We start from the raw sequence: 16,322 nt of genomic DNA, 5'->3' as shown, positions 1-16,322 counted from the left end.
CAGCGAAAACACAATATATCGTTATATTAGCATACCACATGAGCTAACATCACCCCAGCATTGATTCAAGGCAAAAAGCGCGATAACGTTATCACCACCAAAATATATTAATTTTTTCACTAACCTTCTCAGAATTCTTCAGATGACAGTCCTGTAACATCATATTACACAATGCATATAGAGTTTGTTCGAAAATGTGCATATTTAGCATCACAAATCGTGGTTATGCAATGTAATCTGTCAAAACATGGCATGCATTCTGACCGGCGCCATCTTGGAAAGGCACCTAAGTTTACGATTATTTATCGATTAGATTGACTAAAAAAATACAGGTTGGACAGCTAATGAAAGATGCATTAGTTATTAACTTCTAACGAGTCAGAAACCCGGATCCGGGAGCACCCCCCACCCCCCACCAGTAAAAAAGCTGAATAGCATAGCTAGCATAGCGTCACAAGTAAATAGTAGCATCTAAATATCATTCAATCACAAGTCCAAGATACCAGATGAAAGATCCACTTCTTGTGAATCCAGCAATCATTTCTGATTTTTAAAATGTTTTACAGGGAAGACACAATATGTAAATCTATTAGCTAACCACGTTAGCAAAAGACACCATTTTCTTTGTCCACCATTTTTTCTCTCCACCAGTAGCTATCACCAATTCGGCCAAATAAAGATATTGATAGCCACTAACCAAGAAAAAACCTCATCAGATGACAGTCTGATAACATATTTATTGTATAGGATAGTTTTTGTTAGAAAAATGTGCATATTTCAGGTAGAAATCATAGTTTACAATTGCACCCACCATCACAACTCGACTAGAATAAATACAGAGAGCAACGTGTATTACCAATTTACTCATCATAAAACATTTCTTAAAAATAGACAAAGCATAGCATTGGAAAGACACAGATCTTGTGAATTCAGACAATATTTCAGATGTTCTAAGTGTTTTACAGCGAAAACACAATAAATCGTTATATTAGCATACCACATGTGCAAACGTTACCCGAGCATTGATACAAGCCAAAGAGAGAGATAACGTAATCATCGCCAAAATGTATTAATTTTTTCACTAACCTTCTCAGAATTCTTCCGATGACACCCCTGTAACATCATATTACAACATACATATAGAGTTTGTTCGAAAATGTGCATATTTAGCCACAAAAAAACGTGGTTATAACATGACAATACTAGCAAAACTAGACTGAAAATGTTGGGCTCCATTTTGGACAGTGATCTGGCGTAATGAATAACTAATCGTAAACTTGACTAAAAAATATAGGGTGGACAGCAATCGAAAGACAAATTAGTTCTTAATGCAATCGCTGAATTACATTTCTAAAAATATCCTTACTGTGCAATACAGGGTTCGCCAAGCGAAGCTATACCAAAAAAAATGGCGGAATATGCGTATAACTTTTTTCGACAGAACAACGATTTATCATCATAAATAGTTCTTACTGTGAGCTGTTCTTCCATCAGTATCTTGGGCAATGTATCCTTTCTTGGGTCTAATCTTCTTTTGGTCGAAAGCTGTCCTCTTGTCCGTCGAAATGCCCACTAACGTTCGACCGGGACCCCGAAACGTGCCCGGTGCTTCAATGTGCATCACAAAGCAATGCCTCAAAATCGCACTAAACGGATATAAATTGCTATAAAACGGTTTAAATTAACTACCTTATGATGTTTTTAACGCCTATAACGAGTAAAAACATGACCGGCGATATATAAGTGGCTAAACCAACGCTTGGAAAGAGAGAGAGTCCGACGTCCACCTTGCGTGAGGCGCAGCAGGAAAAGAACGGTACATCCGGTCTTTTCTGTTTTATACGGGCCCTGATTGCGCAATCGACTCCATTCAAATTGTCACCTCTTACTGACATCTAGAGGAAGGCATGGGCAGTGTTTGTATCCTCATAGGATTTACAGGGACTTTAAAACTGACCTGGGACCAGAGGCCAAAATGTCTGAAATCTCACTCCATATCAGGAAAAGTGCTGTAGAATGAGTTCTGTTTCACTCAGAGACATAATTCAAACGGCTATAGAAACTAGAGAGTGTTTTCTATCCAATAATAACTATAATATGCATATTGTACGAGCAAGAATTGAGTATGAGGCAGTTTAATTTGGAGACGATAAATGCTAATGTTGAAACAGCACCCCCTATATTGAGAAAAGGTTAATGCAACCGCTGAGTTAGATTTTTAAAATGAACGTTACTAGACATACAGTGTGCGTTACAGCCAGACTAGTGCCGCAACAATGGCCGACAAATGCGTTTACATTTTTCCACATAAATACGGAATAAAATCATAAATAGCTCTTACTTTTGGACGAGCTTCCATCAGTATCTTGGGCAAGGTGTCCTTTGTCCAAAAGAATTGTTGCTTTGTTGTAAAACGTCCTCTTCAACTTCGGAACTAGCAGCTAACAATAGCTACGTGGCACACACATGTCCAAATCCTCAAAGCGCAATACTACGAAAATTCCGAAAATAGCAATATACTCGCATAAACTGATATAAATCGGTTTAAAATAACTTCGTTATGATGTTTCTAACACCTATATCGAATTAAATCACAGACGGATATATCTTAGCCCGATAACGAGAGCTTTTGAGCATGCCATTCTGATGTCCTCTCTTGCGCCTTGACGAGCGTCCAAAAGAACGTACATGTCACTCCATGGCGTTTTATAAACTCTGAGAAATACGTAGAGACTCCATTCCACTTCTCATTGGTTACTGACATCCAGGGGAAGGCGGGTGCAGTTCATTTCGATCCATAGGGCACACACAGAGCTTTAAACTGATCTGAGAACAGAGACTATTTTTCTGACCTTCGCATGTCCTGTCATGATTTTCGCTGTAGAAAGAGTTCTGGTTCACCCACAGACATAATTCAAACGGTTTTATAAACTAGAGATTGTTTTCTATCCAATAGTAATAATAATATGCATATTGTACGAGCAAGAATTGAGTATGAGGCAGTTTAATTTGGAGACGATATTTTCCAAAGTGGAAACAGCACCCCCTGTATTGAGAAAAGGTTTTAAACAAGTATTTTTTTTCATTTCACTTCACCAATTTGGACTATTTTGTGTATGTCTATTACATGAAATCCAAATAAAAATCGATTTAAATTACAGGTTGTAATGCAACAAAATAGGAAAAACACCAAGGGCATGAATACTTTTGCAAGGCACTGTAGTTGGGGATGGGGCAAAAGTGTGACACCAATCAGGCCCCTGAGGTCTGGAATTGCCCAATTCCTGATATAAAGGGAAACTTAATTTCTAGACACTATTGGGGTGTTTCAAACCATACATCATAGCAGTATTTTGGAATTTTTGCGCCGGGAGAGTTCAACCATTGATGTCATCGGTTGATTGAGCCTGCTATCTGATCTAATAATGAAGTTATTAGATCAGACAGCAGATAGCAGTAGCAATTATTGTGGCCTTTGTGTTTCGGCGATTGCATGATCATGCTAGCAGTGAGTAGATATTGTTGTCCATGTTCAATTGAGCCATTGGTCTCAACAATGGTCCTATCTGCCACAACATTGCAGGGTATCTAGGTTGACTGATTTTCCCTGGCTTTGTAACCATACAGCCTGACAGGAGATCTACTTCCTTGTCCAATTGCGTTCCCACCCTCGAAGGCGATTTTTTCAAAATGGGGCCGGTACTAGTTTCTACAGGTTCACGGGATAGAGGGTTGCTGGAGACATTTTTGGTTTTGCTGCTGGTAGATCGCGAGCAATATAAGCTATCTTTTTACACAAGACAGTGTTGTTTAGTACAGTACGGTACAATTACACAATCGATTTGGCCATAACGGGGCATGCTAGTACCACTAAGTTTAGCTAGCTATATTTGTTTGCTATACCCAAAATGTACTGTAGCCTATCGTTATAGCTAGCTCAGTGCATGTCATTAGGAGCAGAACTAGAGAAATGTTTTGATGATGACGAAGAGTAAAGGAATTACTTTGGCTTCATGACTCATATTGCTAATAGTCTTTGAGTAACTATACCTGTGTGTTGTAGCTAGCTAACGTGTGTCTGTGAGATGTGTAATATTCTGCACCCTGCTGCTACATTAGGAATACAGACAGTACACAACAATTGCTCATGAAAATCGAATAGCATTTTTGTCATTCTCTTACAGACAATACCGCTTGGAGGCCTGCAGATTCTTTTTCGAGTTTGTTATATGTGGGGAGAAGCTAGACACAGGAAACCGAATCCCCTTGTCTGCGTGTATTGTTGGGGCCATTCGAGCAATTTATCCCTGACACGATGGAGAGTATGTTGAAAACTCTCAAGAGGATATGTGAAAGGTCCCATGACAACAATCTCCCCCTGTATCAAAGGGACTCAAAACACGACACTTATCTTAAGTATTGACTTTGTAGAACTGTAGTATTTATTTTAGGAGTTAGTAGTATATTTGTATTCTACTGTGTATATAGTTGAAGTCGGAAGTTTACATACACTTAGGTTGGAGTCATTAAAACTCGTTTTTCAACCACTCCACAAATTTCTTGTTAACAAACTATAGTTTTGGCAAGTCGGTTAGGACACCTACTTTGTGCATGACACAAGTAATTTTTCCAACAATTCTTTACAGACAGATTATTTCACTTATAATTCACTGTATCACAATTCCAGTGGGTCAGAGGTTAACCTTTCTAGAACCTCAACCCCGGATCCGGGATCACCCCCCACCCCCCACACACTGATTAGCATAGATAGCATAGCTTCAGAAGTAGATAGTAGCATCTAAATATCATTAAATCACAAGTCCAAGACACCAGATGAAAGATACAGATCTTGTGAATAAAGCCACGTTAACATACACTAAAGTGGCTGTGCCTTTAAACAGCTTGGAAAATTACAGAAAATGATGTCATGGCTTTAGAAGCTTCTGATAGGCTAATTGACATAATTTGAGTCAATTGGAGGTGTAGCTGAGGGTGTATTTCAAGGCCTACCTTCAAACTCAGTGCCTCTTTGCTTGACATTATGGGGAAATCAAAAGTAATCAGCCAAGACCTCAGAAAAACATTTGTAGACCTCCACAAGTCTAGTTCATCCTTGGGAGAAATTTCCAAATGCCTGAAGGTACCATGTTCATCTGTACAAACAATAGTATGCAAGTATAGACACCATGGGACCACGCAGCCGTCATACCGCTCAGGAAGGCGACGCCTTCTGTCTCCTAGAGATGAACGTACTTTGGTGCGAAAAGTGCAAATCCCAGAACAACAGCAAAGGACCTTGTGAAGATGGTATAAAAGTAAAGTATCTATATCCACAGTTAAACGAGTCCTATATCGACATAACCTGAAAGGCCACTCAGCAAGGAAGAAGCCACTGCTCCAAAACAGCCATAAAAAAGCCAGACTATTGTTTCCAACTGCACATGGGGACAAAGATCGTATTTTTGGAGACATGTCATCTGGTCTGATGAAACAAAAATAGAACTGTTTGGCCATAATGACCATCGTTATGTTTGGAAGAAAAAGGGAGAGGCTTGCAAGCCGAAGAACACCATCCATGTTGTGGGAGTGCTTTGGGGGTGCTTTGCTGCAGTAGGGACTGGTGAACTTCACGTTATTCACGTTATTGGAGTGGCCATCACAAAGCCCTGACCTCAATCCCATAGAAACTTTGTGGGCAGAACTGAAAAAGCGTGTGCGAGCAAGGAGGCCTACAAACCTGACTCAGTTACACCAACTCTGTCAGGAGGAATCGGCCAAAATTCACCCAACTTATTGTGGGAAGCATGTGGAAGGCTACTGTTGGGGTTCGTTCCTTGTTCCTCGTCAATCATTGGCTCATTGGTGAGATTAGCATTCAGACAATATCTTTAAGTAAATCAATCATTCATGTATTAATGCAATTGCAGACAGAAGTTGACAACAGGAACATGGCACGCATGTTTCCGAGTAAGTTCTGCAAAATAGTAAAGGGTCCAAGTTATTTTATTAAGCCCGAAGTCCAGCCTTAATGATGTCACTGCCTACGTCATTACCTTCTACTCATGAGACCAAGCCCATGCCTACACAGCTATACAAACAAGAGTTTCAGTTTTCTCTAAAGGCTCAGCTGTAAATGTCCACTCCCCAAGTTGATTTATAGTGGAATGTCTGACTAGTCTCTTATCTCTTTCACTCCCCTGCAGGGTTCTTTCTCAGTCACATATCTCTCAGAACGTTTCTTTATAAGACGCAGAGACTAGAAAAGACTGTGGAACAATATTAAACCTTATAATGAATATATACATTGTTAATCTGTAGTCTAGGACTCTATAAATGCAACTGCTGTGTCAGATTTCAAAAAAGCTTTACCGAAAAAGCACACCATGCAATAATCTGAGTACAGTGCTCAGACAACAAAACAAGCCATACAGATATCCACCCCCTTCTATTAACCTCTCTGGGAAAATCGGGACGCTAGCGTCCCACCTCAACAACAGCCAGTGAAATTGCAGGGCGCCAAATTCAAAACAACAGCTATCCCATAATTAAAATTCCTCAAACATACAAGTATTTTACACCATTTTAAAGATAAACTTGTTGTAAATCCAGCCACAGTATCCGATTTCAAAAAGGCTTTACGATGAAACCACACCAAACGATTATGTTAGGTCAGTACCTAGTCACAGAAAAACACAGCCATTTTTCCAGCCAAAGAGAGGAGTCACAAAAAGCAGAAATAGAGATAAATTGAATCACTAACCTTTGATGATCTTCATCGGATGACACTCATAGGACTTCATGTTACACAAGACATGTATGTTTTGCTCGATAAAGTTCATATTTATATCCCAAAAAAGTTACATTGGCGCGTTATGTTCAGTAGTTCCAAAACATCCGGTGATTTTGCAGAGAGCCACATCAATTTACAGAAATACTCATAATAAACATTGCTAAAAGATACAAGTGTTATACAAGGAATTTTAGATCCACTTCTCCTTAATGCAACCGCTGTGTCAGATTTCCAAAAAGCTTTACCGAAAAAGCACACCATGCAATAATCTGAGTACAGCCCTCAGACAACAAAACAAGCCATACAGATATCCACCATGTTGTGGAGTCAACAGAAGTCAGAAATAGCATTATAAATATTCACTTACCTTTGATGATCTTCATCAGAATGCACTCCCAGGAATCCCAGTTCCACAATAAATGTTTGATTTGTTCGATTAAGTCCATAATTTATGTCCAAATACCTCTGTTTTGTTTGCGCGTTTAGTACACAATCCAAACTCACGAGGCGCGGGCAAGTTCAGGCGAAAGTTCACACGAAAAGACATATTACAGTTCGTAGAAACATGTCAAACGAAGTATAGAATCAATCTTTAGGATGTTTTAAACATAAATCTTCGATAATGTTTAAACCGGAGAATTCCTTTGTCTGTAGAAATGCGATGGAACGCAGCTAACTCTCACGTGGGCGCGCATGATCAGCTCATGCCAGACCCCTGACTCAATCAGCTCCCATTCCCTCATCCTTCACAGTAGAAGCATCAAACAAGGTTCCAAAGACTGCTAACATCTAGTGGAAGCCGTAGGAAGTGCAATCGAACCAAATTTACACTGTATCTTGGATAGGCAAAGAGTTGAAAAACTACAAACCTCAGATTTCCCACTTCCTGGTCGGATTTTTTCTCAGGTTTTTGCCTGCCATATGAGTTCTGTTATACTCACAGACATCATTCAAACCGTTTTGGAAACTTCAGAGTTTTTTCCATCCAAATCTACAAATTATATGCATATTCTAGCTTTTAGGACTGAGGAGCAGGCAGTTTACTCTGGGCACCTTTTTATCCACGCTACTCAATACTGCCCCCCTGTACCAAAGAAGTTAATACAACATAAGCGTTATCAATTATTATAATACATCAAACATTTGGTACAGCCCCTATCATGACCCCAAGGTGAACCCAACACTACCCAAAATGTTTAACCCAAGTGAAACAATTTAAAGGCAATGCTACCAAATACTAATTGAGTGTATGTAAACTTCTGACCCACTGGGAATGTGATGAAAGAAATAAAAGCTGAAATAAATCATTCTCTCAACTATTATTCTGACATTTCACATTCTTAAAATAAAATGGTGATCCTAACTGACCTAAGACAGGGATTTTTTACTGGATTAAATGTCAGGAATCGTGAAAAACTGAGTTTAAATGTATTTGGCTAAGATGTTTGTAAACTTCTGACTTCAACTGTATGTCATACATTGCCATAACTGTTCCTGCATACTGCTGTGTAAACTCACCTCGGTCTCCAGAGCAATAGACTAATTTACTGTTTTATTGAAACATGTTTACTTGCCAACAAATGAAAGTTGAAATTATACACCAACTCCCTGCATCATTTATTTTAGTAGTAAAATTGTAGCTAGTTACTTCCAAATACATTCCATGAATGTCACTATGAATTGATCCAGATGTTTTGGTGTCTGATGCAGCTGGAAATATTTAGTCACTTGTCAGTACACTTGTAAAAAATCTTATATAACACATTTGATCAAACTCCAGCAATATTTATACCACAATGCAGTTGTGAGCATACCAGGTATTCTATATTATATTGAAAAATCTGTTTAACTGAATATGGATGTTGTGTTGGCTGAATGTTCCAGGCAGGGTCCTGAATGTTCTTCAGCTGGTGAACATCATCTTATGCTGGGCAATGGTAGCTGGTTTAGCAGGCTTTGGCAATGTTGGCAGGGATGTTGGGTTTGGGGAGCTGTGACTCTGGCTACTTGTAGACCACTGTCTTGTCCTTTCTGCGCTCCACAGCTAGGTGGACAAGCTTCTCGCAGAAGTAGTAGGTTCCAACCTCTTGCAGAAGATTTGGTTGTACTGCAAATCTTCTGGAAAGACTTGAAGACTGATCATGTGGATGTGTAATCTTACAAGAAACCATGTTCATCTGTAAACAAAAAAGGGTATGGTAGACTGGTATGCGTTTTGTTACTCTCATTGATGAGGCATTGAAATGGTCTGTTAGCAAAGGTGTGAAAAGTTTGAGGGGTGGCTTGACTTGTAGACAGTCTAGTCATGTACTGTTGTGCCTGAGCACCTTCAGTTGCGCTGTTGAGTAGACAAGCGCTGCCAATAATAGTGAATAGGATACTAACAGCCCCTCTCCCCCATGCCAACGAACTGACTATAAGGGTTTGATTTTTTGTTGTTGTTGTATTTTACACCCTTTTTCTCTCAAATTTCGTGATATCCAATTGCTTTTCTCCAGTTTAGACTTCAATCTTTGCATAAGCAATCAACTAAGCCTGCAGAATACAGAGAAAAAACGACAGAAGAATTTGTAGCCTACTTATGAACATACCTACTATGACAACGAGACACGGCCCAAGTTTATGGCTAGCTCCAGTATATTTATTTGCTCATCTTGTCATGGAAATACCAGTTCCTGGTGCTGAGCTTTATGTTGATGGTTCTGCAGATGTTGATGGTATCGGACTATGTAAATAGAACACATAGGCCGGTCACATTAGGGCGGCAGGTAGCCTAGCAGTTAAGAGGTTGTGCCAGTAACTGACAGGTTGCTGGTATGAACCCCTGAACTGACTAGGTGAAAAATCTGTCAATGTGCCCTTGAGCAAAACACTTAACTCTAGTTGCTCTGGATAAGAGCGTCTGCTAAATGACAAAAAGATAGCACCTGGCTAATGACATTGATTTGCTTTAGAATGTCTAGCCAGCATATTGTGAAAGCTAACAAACTCGATGTTGGTTTAGATAAACAAATATATTTTGCTAGCTAGTTAGCTAAGTTAGCTACGTTACCTCTGCTTATTTTCTGCGCTGATGTTTGCTGATCGGATGCTTTCTTCTTTGAAATGAAGGGAAAAATCCTTGGAATAACTTAATTTTTCAACTTTCGACAACCTGGCAACCCCATAAGTTGAGACTTCAGGTCCGTTTCGAAATTCTCTGGCTGAAAGTGCTGGCTACAACCACAGACATTTGGATATTTCTCCACAGGAGTATTCACATCATAGGCTGCCTTCTTTATTGCCGCCAGGCACTGTTGGCTCCGAGGAATATCTCTGTTAGGTAACTGTTGAAATGTTACCCCAGCAGCCTGTGCTTTCTTGTAGTTTGCACATCCAGGTACTGAGCACCGCACCATGACTAAACTGTATAGTTGTTGTTGACACAAAAATAAAAATAAATAGTTATTCGCAATTCTCAACTGGATCCACCTCGCCCGGGGTAGTACTTCATCCTGAAATCACTACGAATTCTGGATATTGTGGTTTGATTACAACCAGGAAATGTAGATTAACTGTTTCTTCCGGAGAGATGCTTGTATTTGCACATATTATATATTAATGGACATATACAGTGAAAGAGCAGTGGTGAAATGTATCTTTAAAGCAAGAAAGTAGAGCAACTCAAACGTATTACCAACAAAAGTGTAAAAGTGTGGTGTATGCAGTGCCATGACCTGAACTGGTGTGTCTACATGTCTGTGTCTGTTTGTCCCCGTCCCTCCTCTGTGTCAGATCTTTAAGCTGATGAAGATGGACAGCTACAGGCGTTTCGTCCGCTCCCCTCTCTACCAGAAATGTACCCTGGCCAGCGTGGAGGGCACGCCACTACCCAGAATCGCCCCTGAGCCCACCAGCACAGGATCATGGGAGAACATGGCCACTGCCAGCCCCTCCCTCAACGACAGCAAGAAGGTGGGATGGATGGATGTGTTTTATCAATAACTATGGAAGAAATGTTTTGATCATTGTTGAAGAATGTTGAAATGATTCTATTTGGATGTGTGTAATCAGAGAGGAAGAGGCAAAGCGACAGGGTTTACTCCACCCCAAAATCTGTCCACATTAAGCAGATCATTCATTATTAACTTTTTAGGGCTGCAATCCCGTTAACGAGATCGATATGACAACAGCCAGTGAAAGTGCAGGGCGCCAAATTCAAACAGAAATCTCATAATTAAAATTCCTTAAGCATACAAGTATTTCACACCATTTTAAAGATACACTTCTTGTTAATCCCACCAGAGTGTCCGATTTCAAAAAGGCTTTACAGCGAAAGCACCACAAACGATTATGTTAGGTCACCGCAAAATCACAGAAAAACACAGCCATTTTTCCAGCCAAAGACAGGAGTCACAAAAAGCAGAAATAGAGATGAAATGAATCACTAACCTTTGATGATCTTCATCAGATCATATTTACAGTGGGGAGAACAAGTATTTGATACACTGCCGATTTTGCAGGTTTTCCTACTTACAAAGCATGTAGAGGTCTGTAATTTTTATCATAGGTACACTTCAACTGTGAGAGACGGAATCTAAAACAAAAATCCCGAAAATCACATTGTATGATTTTTAAGTAATTAATTAGCATTTTATTGCATGACATAAGTATTTGATACATCAGAAAAGCAGAACTTAATATTTGGTACTGAATCCTTTGTTTGCAATTACAGAGATCATACGTTTCCTGTAGTTCTTGACCAGGTTTGCACACACTGCAGCAGGGATTTTGGCCCACTCCTCCATACAGACCTTCTCCAGATCCTTCAGGTTTCGGGGCTGTCGCTGGGCAATACGGACTTTCAGCTCCCTCCAAAGATTTTCTATTGGGTTCAGGTCTGGAGACTGGCTAGGCCACTCCAGGACCTTGAGATACTTCTTACGGAGCCACTCCTTAGTTGCCCTGGCTGTGTGTTTCGGGTCGTTGTCATGCTGGAAGACCCAGCCACGACCCATCATCAATGCTCTTACTGAGGGAAGGAGGTTGTTGGCTAAGATCTCGCAATACATGGCCCCATCCATCCTCCCCTCAATACGGTGCAGTCGTCCTGTCCCCTTTGCAGAAAAGCATCCCCAAAGAATGATGTTTCCACCTCCATGCTTCACGGTTGGGATGGTGTTCTTGGGGTTGTACTCATCCTTCTTCTTCCTCCAAACACGGCGAGTGGAGTTTAGACCAAAAAGCTCTATTTTTGAATCATCAGACCACATGACCTTCTCCCATTCCTCCTCTGGATCATCCAGATGGTCATTGGCAAACTTCAGACGGGCCTGGACATGCGCCTGCTTGAGCAGGGGGACCTTGTGTGCGCTGCAGGATTTTAATCCATGACGGCGTAGTGTGTTACTAATGGTTTTCTTTGAGACTGTGGTCCCAGCTCTCTTCAGGTCATTGACCAGGTCCTGCCGTGTAGTTCTGGGCTGATCCCTCACCTTCCTCATGATCATTGATGCCCCACGAGGTGAGATCTTGCATGGAGCCCCAGACCGAGGGTGATTGACCATCATCTTGAACTTCTTCTATTTTCTTCTATTTTCTAATAATTGCGCCAACAGTTGTTGCCTTCTCACCAAGCTGCTTGCCTATTGTCCTGTAGCCCATCCCAGCCTTGTGCAGGTCTACAATTTTAGCCTTGATGTCCTTACACAGCTCTCTGGTCTTGGCCATTGTGGAGAGGTTGGAGTCTGTTTGATTGAGTGTGTGGACAGGTGTCTTTTATACAGGTAACGAGTTCAAACAGGTGCAGTTAATACAGGTAATGAGTGGAGAACAGGAGGGCTTCTTAAAGAAAAACTAACAGGTCTGTGAGAGCCGGAATTCTTACTGGTTGGTAGGTGATCAAATACTTATGTCATGCAATAAAATGCAAATGAATTACTTAAAAATCATACAATGTGATTTTCTGGATTTTTGTTTTAGATTCCGTCTCTCACAGTTGAAGTGTAACTATGATAAAAATTACAGACCTCTACATGCTTTGTAAGTAGGAAAACCTGCAAAATCGGCAGTGTATCAAATACTTGTTCTCCCCACTGTATATCCAAAAACCTCAGTTTACATTGGCGCCATGTTCAGAAATACCTCCAAAATATCCGGAGAAATTGCAGAGAGCCACATCAAATAACAGAAATACTCATCATAAACTTTGATGAAAGATACATGTTTTACATAGAATTAAAGATAAACTTATTCTTAATGTAGCCGCTGTGTCAGATTTCAAAAAAGCTTTAGGGCAAAAGCACAATATTCAATAATCTGAGAACAGCGTTCAGCCACAAAAGGAAGCCATACAGTTACCCGCCAAATTGTGGAGTCAACAAAAGTCATAAATAGCATTATAAATCTTCTCTTGCCTTTGCTGATCTTCGTCGGAATGCACTCCCAGGACTCCCACTTCCACAATAAATGTTTGTTTTGTTCGGTAATGTCCATCATTTATGTCCAAGTAGCTACTTTTGTTAGCGCGTTTGGTAAACAAATCCAAAGTCACGAAGCGCGTTCACTAAAAGCAGAGGAAATGTCAAAAAGTTCCGTAACAGTCAGTAGAAACATGTCAAACGATGTATTGAATCAATCTTTAGGATGGTTTTAACATAAATCTTTAATAATGTTCCAACCGGAGAATTCCATTGTCTTCAGAAGTGCGATGGAACAGAGCTCGCTCTCACATGAACGCGCATGGTCAGTGCATCATGGCAGACCTTACTCATTCCCCTCTCCTTAGGCACCACTTCACAGTAGAAGCATCAGACAAGGTTCTAAAGACTGTTGACATCTAGTGCAAACGGACCCATATCCCATTGTGTATTCGATAGGCGATGAGTTGAAAACCTACAAAGCTCAGATTTCCCACTTCCGGGTTGGATTTTTTTCTCAGGTTTTTGCCTGCCATATGAGTTCTGTTATACTCACAGACATCATTCAAACAGTTTTAGAAACTTCAGAGTGGTTTTATCCAATACTATTAATAATATGCATAAATTAGCAACTGAGACTGAGGAGCAGGCAGTTTACTCTGGGCATCTCTGGGCACCTTTTCATCCAAGCTACTCAATACTGCCCCTGCAGCCATAAGAAGTTTTAAGCAAGTTAATCATTCTGTTATTGGGGGCAATGAGAGATTGTCGAATTTAGGGGAGAGAAAATGAATTGCTACTGTATTTTGATACGTGAGGCTTATTTGATCTAATAGAAGTTTCACAATGCTTAGGTTGTTATGAGTGTACTGATATAAGTGTGATGCACATGACATCCCAGCAAATTTGAGAAAAAACACTTGTCCCTGTTGAAATTTGAGACGGTCTATACATATTCATGAGGCTAGCATAGCATCTCATTCTCCATTGAATACAGGTGGTTAAATTCAACACGCCTCATCGAATATTCAAAAAGTATTAAAATAACGAGATGTATCCAACAATCCAAAGAGAGGAATAGGCAGGAGCTTGACAGCCCGCCGTTCCGCTCTGTGGAAAATGAATCCCACTGTTAGGGTGGAGACAAAAGCATCTCGTCATTATATCCAGTTTCTCTGATGTAATCCAGTGCATGGGTATGAGTAATAGCTTGTAACCTGTGTTCAGCAGAAGAAGAACAAGCAATGGGAGAAGAGGGAATCATGGGGAGGTAGGCTTCCGCTCATCTATAATATCTCTTCTCTTCCCATGGTATTCTCTGGTAAATTGTTACCACTCCACACACTTGTCTGTTTCTCCCTCATCCTTTCTCCCTCCCTTTCTCTCTCCTCCCCTCCCTTCTCAGTAGAGGTGTCATACCCCAAGGTGAATGTGTCTCGTACGGAGTCTCAGATGTCCAACAGCAGTGTGGAGTTGGGCTCCTTCTACAGGCAGATAGAGGTAAAGTGCAACGCAATGTGCTTTATTTTTTTTATTTCACCTTTATTTAACCAGGTAGGCTAGTTGAGAACAAGTTCTCATTTGCAACTGCGACCTGGCCAAGATAAAGCATAGCAGTGTGAACAGACAACACAGAGTTACACATGGAGTAAACAATAAACAAGTCAATAACATGGTAGAAAAAAAAGAGAATCTATATACAATGTGTGCAAAAGGCATGAGGTAGGCAATAAATCGAATAATTACAATTTAGCAGATTAACACTGGAGTGATAAATCATCAGATGATCATGTGCAAGAAGAGATATTGGTACTGGTGTGCAAAAGAGCAGAAAAGTAAATAAATAAAAGCAGTATGGGGGGTGAGGTAGGTAAATTGGGTGGGTAGTTTACAGATGGACTATGTACAGCTGCAGCGATCGGTTAGCTGCTCGGATAGCAGATTTTTAAAGTTGTTGAGGGAGATAAAAGTCTCCAACTTCAGAGATTTTTGCAATTCGTTCCAGTCGCAGGCAGCAGAGAACTGGAAGGAAAGGCGTCCAAATGAGGTTTTAGCTTTAGGGATGATCAGTGAGATACACCTGCTGGAGCGCGTGCTGCGGGTGGGTGTAGCCATCGTGACCAGTGAACTGAGATAAGGCGGCACTTTACCTAGCATAGCCTTGTAGATGACCTGGAGCCAGTGGGTCTGACGACGAACATGTAGCGAGGGCCAGCCGACTAGGGCATACAGGTCGCAGTGGTGGGTCGTATAAGGTGCTTTAGTAACAAAACGAATGGCACTGTGATAAACTGCATCCAGTTTGCTGAGTAGAGTGTTGGAAGCTATTTTGTAGATGACATCGCCGAAGTCGAGGATCGGCAGGATAGTCAGTTTTACTAGGGTAAGTTTGGCGGCGTGAGTGAATGAGGCTTTGTTGCGGAATAGAAAGCCGATTCTTGATTTGATTTTGGATTGGAGATGTTTGATATGAGTCTGGAAGGAGAGTTTGCAGTCTAGCCAGACACCTAGGTACTTATAGATGTCCACATATTCTAGGTCGGAACCGTCCAGGGTGGTGATGCTAGTCGGGCGTGCGGGTGCAGGCAGCGAACGGTTGAAAAGCATGCATTTGGTTTTACTAGCGTTTAAGAGCAGTTGGAGGCCACGGAAGGAGTGTTGTATGGCATTGAAGCTCGTTTGGAGGTTAGATAGCACAGTGTCCAAGGAAGGGCCGGAAGTATATAGAATGGTGTCGTCTGCGTAGAGGTGGATCAGGGAATCGCCCGCAGCAAGAGCAACATCATTGATGTATACAGAGAAAAGAGTCGGCCCGAGAATTGAACCCTGTGGTACCCCCATAGAGACTGCCAGAGGACCGGACAACATGCCCTCCGATTTGACACACTGAACTCTGTCTGCAAAGTAGTTGGTGAACCAGGCAAGGCAGTCATTAGAAAAACCGAGGCTACTGAGTCTGCCGATAAGAATATGGTGATTGACAGAGTCGAAAGCCTTGGCCAGGTCGATGACGACGGCTGCACAGTAATGTCTTTTATCGATGGCGGTTATGATGTCGTTTAGTACCTTGAGCGTGGCTGAGGTGCATCCGTGACCGGCTCGGAAACCGGATTGCACAGCGGAGAAGGTACGGT

The 16,322-nt window shown here is 41.1% G+C and overlaps 1 protein-coding gene across 4 annotated transcripts in view; it reads left to right on the top strand.

Moving 5' to 3' along the window:
• The window catches only part of LOC139574117 (regulator of G-protein signaling 14-like), a 46,295-nt gene that overhangs the window by 5,634 nt on the left and 24,339 nt on the right, over nt 1-16,322 (top strand). The window contains exons 6-8 of one of the 4 annotated variants that reach the window (XM_071398305.1): nt 10,565-10,744; nt 14,419-14,458; nt 14,597-14,688. In XM_071398305.1, coding sequence (XP_071254406.1) covers nt 10,565-10,744; nt 14,419-14,458; nt 14,597-14,688 — 312 coding nt within the window. Of the gene's footprint in view, nt 1-10,564; nt 10,745-14,415; nt 14,459-14,593; nt 14,689-16,322 lie in introns of all 4 variants that reach the window. The other 3 variants (XM_071398303.1, XM_071398304.1, XM_071398302.1) reach the window with 3 other exon arrangements.

This window comes from Salvelinus alpinus, chromosome 4 (assembly GCF_045679555.1).
Source record: "Salvelinus alpinus chromosome 4, SLU_Salpinus.1, whole genome shotgun sequence".
NCBI lineage: Eukaryota > Metazoa > Chordata > Actinopteri > Salmoniformes > Salmonidae > Salvelinus > Salvelinus alpinus.
The sequence above is the reverse complement of the archived record's forward strand: the minus strand, read 5'-3'. Positions and strand labels throughout refer to the sequence as shown.